Here is a 5,969-nt window from a genome sequence, read left to right as displayed (position 1 = left end):
AAGGAGTAATTGCTTTTAAAAACAATTTCAATTTTTTTTTATTTTAGTCCATACCGATGTAATCTCATATTGCAATGATTGACCCCCCCCCCGCCCTCTTGTTGTAATTTTAATAATAATATTAATAAATTGTTTACGGATTACGCATGATACAAACGGGCATTTACATAATTTATTTATTTTCAAATGTTACATGCGCTCCGAAAGGACACCATTGACCCCTATGGATCGTTATTTAGCTCGATATGGATCGTTATCGAAATTATTAGCTCTGCTTTCATTGGTTTGATCAGTTTTAGTTTATAATGTCGACGTCATTAGCAACGCAATTGCAACAGCTTGCGGTGAAAGCTAACGCGGGAACCAGACCAGATGATATTTCTCAAGGTCGGGCCTCGCTTCTCTTTTCGGCCCAAGATGCAACTGGAATCAATAAAGAAACAATTCACCAAATTGCCATGACCGGATTGAAAGAATTGAGTGAAATTGACAAACGGTTCCAAGATTTTGAAACAACCTTGTTCAGTGTCGATTCTAAAAAACTTGAGCGGACAGTCATCAGTTCAGACGTTAACACTCAAATTGACAGTTTTATTGGAGAATTTATGGTTCTTGTAGCTCCACATGTAATGCGAAATGGAGCGATCAAAGCGTTGGAGTGGCTGATTCAGAGATTTGGGATTCACAAGTTCAATTTCAACAATTTTATTTACGCTTTTGTGCCGTTCCATGAGATGAAGATATTCACACGTGTATTGCAGGTTAGTTGTTCAAGAGCTGAGAAGTTTGCTCCAAGCCGTGCTTGGTGGGCAATAATCCTATACAGCTGATTGGTTGTTGAACAGTGTTTTTGAGGGGGTTGAATAGTTTGTAATTTTGAGGTCCTTCAAATTTCGTTATTTGCCAGTCCTTTTTAACTGCTCTCGAACGAAGTTCAAAATAATTAGTGTAGCAGTGTGTGTCTACTTTTATTCTAGGATGTTTGGCTCGCTTGAGTAATTTGACGTTTTGAGTGACTTATGCTTGAATTCGAGATTTTTATGTGAAAATAATTGCCCTCAATCAGAACTGAATCCTCATTCAGAATTGAAGCCGTTAACTTAAATTGCGGCGGTTTACTATCAAATGTATAACCAACAGTTTACTAGAATTGGTTTGATAATCTCCCTCTACACTGTCCACTACCCCCTTGCGGAAGTAAGCTAAAAATTATTTTGTGACGTTCTAGTTTTTGTCGGTTTTTGTTACTGTTGATTCATCACCGCCGTTAGCTTTAATCAACAAAAATGTCTAAGCTAAAATTAATCAGTTTAAATCATCATAGCAAGTTTGTGATGGAATCATTGATTATTTGGATTTGATTCCGGTGTATCATTTCAAATGCCTAGTCGAAGTGTTCGAATTAGCCTTTTACTAATTGATTCTTTGATTACAACTGCTCTGTTTGATTTTTGCTTTTTGTTTATTTTGTTGACCTAAGTTATGTCGGAGACAATGTTATTAAATTGGGATATTTTTGGCAACCAGCTGTTTTTTTAAACAAAAACTTGAATTAGCAATTAACTTGGTTACCTTGTCTATGTTTATCAAAACAGCAGATCAAATGTTTAATTAATTAATTTTCATCCGTCCATTTCATTTTTCCTCATATGAAAAGTATGTTTCTGTCCTCCCCAGTTTGGTCAGGTAAGAATAAAAACTGGTGATTAAAGATGATAATTATATCCCCTAATTAGACGCGTTTGAAATACTTCCTTTTACTCTGGTGAGCATAGAGTTCTCTATAGACATCCGGGACTCTCATTACCGCAGACCCACGAGTTACAACTAAGAATGGCTGAGCGAGCCTGTCAAAAGCAATAGAAAATCCCTCCGATTGATAGTTCCTGCTGTGTGAAGGAGAGGCTAATCGTTTTACTGTCTTCTTGAAAATTGAAGACATACCTTGTATTTCCACTACCAATGGCACGAATGTAATACCTTGCTGAGAACATTTTTGTTTATACACCCTAAACTTTGATCCTGAGCTGCTTCAATTGCGTAATTCAACTTCTCAGCCGTGCTTCGGATAATGTTTGGTAGAGAAGTCACTAACATAGAGAGCAGCAGATCGGCCTGACATACATGATTGCCGAAAAATTTCTCTAGGTTGATAATTGCTATCAGCGATGAGGTTTCATTTTTCTACCACTGGTGATAAGATAGCTGTTAAACAAGCTGTTGCGAACCGGTCTTGAATTCTGTCGTGTCTTAGAATGGTGTCTCACCTTCCGTGTCATACGACAGCATGGTGAACAAATACATCCAGAGTGCTCGAAGAGCAATAAGGGCATTTTCTCTCAGTTAAATGTTGATTCTGTACTTTACACTCACTCAAAATTCATTAGGGTGCAAATGCAGACCTAGAGCAGGTATGGGTGCTCTAGTTAGCCCTGCGGCTGATTTTGGAAGAGATAGCGACTCAAGTCTAGCTTCATCCCTCATTGAAGTAAGATTTTCCTTGTGTAAATAATGACAAACCCAAAAAATCAATGCTCCTGCGAAAAGCTGCAAATTTAGGTTTCTCTCCGAGAGACTGACCTGTGATTTTAATAACTAAATCATTTGGCGCTCGGAGAGATCCCACGGAATTGGCTTTATATTGCTGACCCCTGAGATTTTTTGACCCCTAAACATGATAGACTAAATGGGAGCCTTGCCTGCTGCCAAGCGTGATCGAAAATAGCAGTTCCGAGAAATTGATCCAAAGCCTCTCTTTGACAGTTGTCAAACAGTTTCATGACCTCATTGAATTTGATAGTTGGCGTATTATTGCGAAGAGAGTATACAAGCTTGGGTGCCCCCAAACAAGAAGAATACCCAATGCATATTGTCGAACCTCTAGGAGGCTCAATTTTTCGGGTTTTCGGGTTGTTTTTTATTGCGTGTCACATCACTCAATAGATGTCATATCAGTATTCGACAAAGTTTCGCATTCGTCGTTCATTAAAAAAAGGATTTTTCAGGCCCATCATAAAGGAAGATTTGTAAAGTTTGGTTGAGCTGTTGCTCAGACCCAGTAACAATGCCGTCGTCGAAGTACCAGGTGTGTTCTGTGCAGTTGGGAACAATGGCCACGAAGCAATGAGAACAGCAATGGATCGCCTTGTTGGACACCAGATTCAGTCTGCACTGTTGTTGTTTTAGAAAAGAGTTGTTTTGGCAGTAACAAAAAGTGGTGAAAGCTGCTGTCCCCGGAATAAATTTGGTAAACGCTTACAAAAGATGTGAAAGCTTGACTGAATTGAATTCTTTCTGAAAGTCAACCTGAAGAATTCCAAGAGAAGACGCAGCGCAGAGTATTTTTTCTTAGATAGTTTCATAAAAATGAAATTTTGCTTCTGCTCCTCCGCTTACCCCAACTCCCAATTGGTACGTTTCAGACGATTCAGTTGCTTCAGATTTGGCTTCGTTCACCAAACACTTTGCTATTAGCCGCCTTAGTTTTTTTCTAACTGCAATGGGGTGCACTCCACTTTTTTCTAGAGTGCAGTAAACGAAACACCGCATAGTGGCTGATACACGAAGTTAGGAAAGTCTGCTACATAGTCTGCACTGACCACTTTCTATGAATTTTATTGCTGACTCCGAATGATCGGGATTTTGTTGCTGACTCCAATTGATTTTGGGACTTTTTTGTTATGGATTTTTTATTGACTCAGATTGATCTTGGGGCCACTGAATTGAGCAGATGTTTATGATACATATTGGAGGGTCTAGCAGCAGTGCACGTGTTGAAAGCGATCAGCTGTTCATTATTATCTTTTCTGCAAAATTGAAAAGATGTTGATTCAATATTGTTTGGGGAATTAAATAAAGGCATGGTTTCCCTGTGAAGCAGATATTTAAGCGCTTTAATCGTAGCTTTACCATCAGGTGCGAGTCCATCAGAAGCTAAGATTTTAGCAGCTAAGCTATTTGGCATTGGAGGCAACATTTTTCCTTTTGCCAATTCTTCTGTTTGACTTCCCTGGTGTCCTCTCGACTGCTTCATGGAAGTTGCCACCATCCAAAGACTACCAAACTCACCAGAGTGCTAGCGCTTTAGAAGTTGCGACATTCTTTGATCTAGATTACGTTTATGTTTTTTGACTCCATGGTTGCTCGATCTTAGTATACGTTTCGATACTGAAAATAGTTTTAGCCAGTTCAAGTAATTATCTGGGTTCTGAGCGAAGTCGTTTATTATTTGGGTGAACGATTGAGACATTTTTCAAATTTTTGACATTTGTGCTCAACATTGTCAGTAGGTCAGGCAAAACGCCCTCATCCCCAAATATGTCTGCCAATTGATCGGAGTAAAATTTGTGCTCAGGTTTAACTCGTAAGTGCTCGTCAATTATGCTCAATTTTCGTTAGAAGTATTCGTTGAGCACTCAGAATTTGGTTGAACCTGGAATCTGCACAAATTGACTTTGAATTCAAGCTTTGCTTTCTGATCCATCTATCCAATATATCGAATTTTGGTGTTTTGCTCAAAATTCTCAAGCATGTGACCTTTTTGAAGTCTGTTAGCTGTGTCAGGGGAAAATAATATTGTAATTGGGGTTGTATGATAGTGCGCATCGATTCAAAAATTTTACAATTTTGTGTCAAACCAGTGTGAGCATCTTATGGGACTGCTTGTTGCATTCCTTGGTATCTTGCGTACTTTTTGTTTTTATGACAATATTTTTTGCCCTTAGGTTGTACTTCTTGTTTTCTATCCGCTGGGCGGTTCTTCCAAACAAAAATGTGTGCTGAGTTACGATCGGGGAATGAAAGGAAACATCCAAAAGTTGACAAAATCTTTTCGTTATGTTCCAATTTGATCCAAAGCCTCTCTGGCAGTTGTCAAGAAGTTTAATGTCCTCAATTAGTACAATAGATGGCCTATTAGTGCGAAGAGATTATACAAGCTTTGGTGCCACCAATATTGAAGAATACCCAATGCACATTGTGGATCGTCTAGGTGGCTCAATTTTTCAAGCTTTGTTTTTTTTTCCTTTTTCTCAAACATGAGGCAGCGTATTTGTCGGTTCCTACCGCCGCTTCCATCAACTCAAAGCCATCGCTCAAATTGCGTGTCACTATGCTATCAATAGATGGCGTATCTGTATTCAACTAAATTTCGCATTTGTCGTTCATATGAAAAAGGTTTCTGCAGGTCCATTATTGAGAAGGATTTGTCAAGTTTGGTTAATCTGTTGTTCTGACCCGGTCACAATGCCGTTGTCTAAGTACCAGGTGTTTTCTTTGCAATTGGGAACAATGGTCGCGGGGAACAATGGATCGCCTGGTTGGACTCCAGATTCAGTCTGCACTGTTGTGTTGTAGAAAAGAGGTATGTGTTTGCAGTAACAGAAAGTGGTGAAAGCTCCTATCCCCAGAATAAGTTTGGTAACAGCTTACAAAAGATGTGAACGCTTGACTGAATTGAATTTTTTCTCAAAGTCAACCTGAAGAATTCCAAGAGGAGACGCAGCGCAGAGTATCTTTTCTTAGATAATTTCATAAAAATGAACTATTGCTTCTGCTCCTCCGCTTACCCCAACTCCCAATTGGTACGTTTCAGACGATTCAGTTGCTTTAGATTTGGCTTCCTACACCAAACACAGCTATGAGCTGCCTTAATACTCAGCTAACTGCATTGTGCCTGAGACGCGAAATTGGTAAAGTCTCGTCTAGAGTCCGCATTGACCAATTTTGTTATACTTTTTTTTTGCTGTCTCCAATAGATCTTTGTCTGTGTATTGCACTGAATGGAGCAAATGTTTAGGATACATATTGGAGGCTCTACCAGCAGTGCACGTTTTGAAAATGATCAGTTGTTCATAAATATCTTTTTGGCTTATATGAAAAGATGTTGATGCAATATTGTTTGGGGAATTAAATAAAGGCATGGCTTTAGGCCTTGTGAAGCAGATCTTTGAGCGCTTTAATCGTAGCTT

At 39.0% G+C, this 5,969-nt stretch overlaps 1 protein-coding gene across 1 annotated transcript; it reads left to right on the top strand.

Moving 5' to 3' along the window:
• Window positions 1-305: 305 nt before the first annotated feature.
• Window positions 306-761, top strand: LOC142357309 (HEAT repeat-containing protein 1-like; the record flags this gene model as incomplete). Its single annotated transcript, XM_075408952.1, has 1 exon — window positions 306-761. A coding segment is annotated over exon 1 (456 nt), but the record flags the coding sequence as incomplete, so codon positions are not given.
• Between the last annotated feature and the right edge of the window lie 5,208 nt (window positions 762-5,969).

Source organism: Convolutriloba macropyga, unplaced genomic scaffold (assembly GCF_964194025.1).
Source record: "Convolutriloba macropyga unplaced genomic scaffold, txConMacr16.3 SCAFFOLD_6654, whole genome shotgun sequence".
NCBI lineage: Eukaryota > Metazoa > Xenacoelomorpha > Acoela > Convolutidae > Convolutriloba > Convolutriloba macropyga.
Note: the sequence above shows the minus strand (reverse complement) of the source record. Positions and strands in the feature narration are given on the sequence as shown.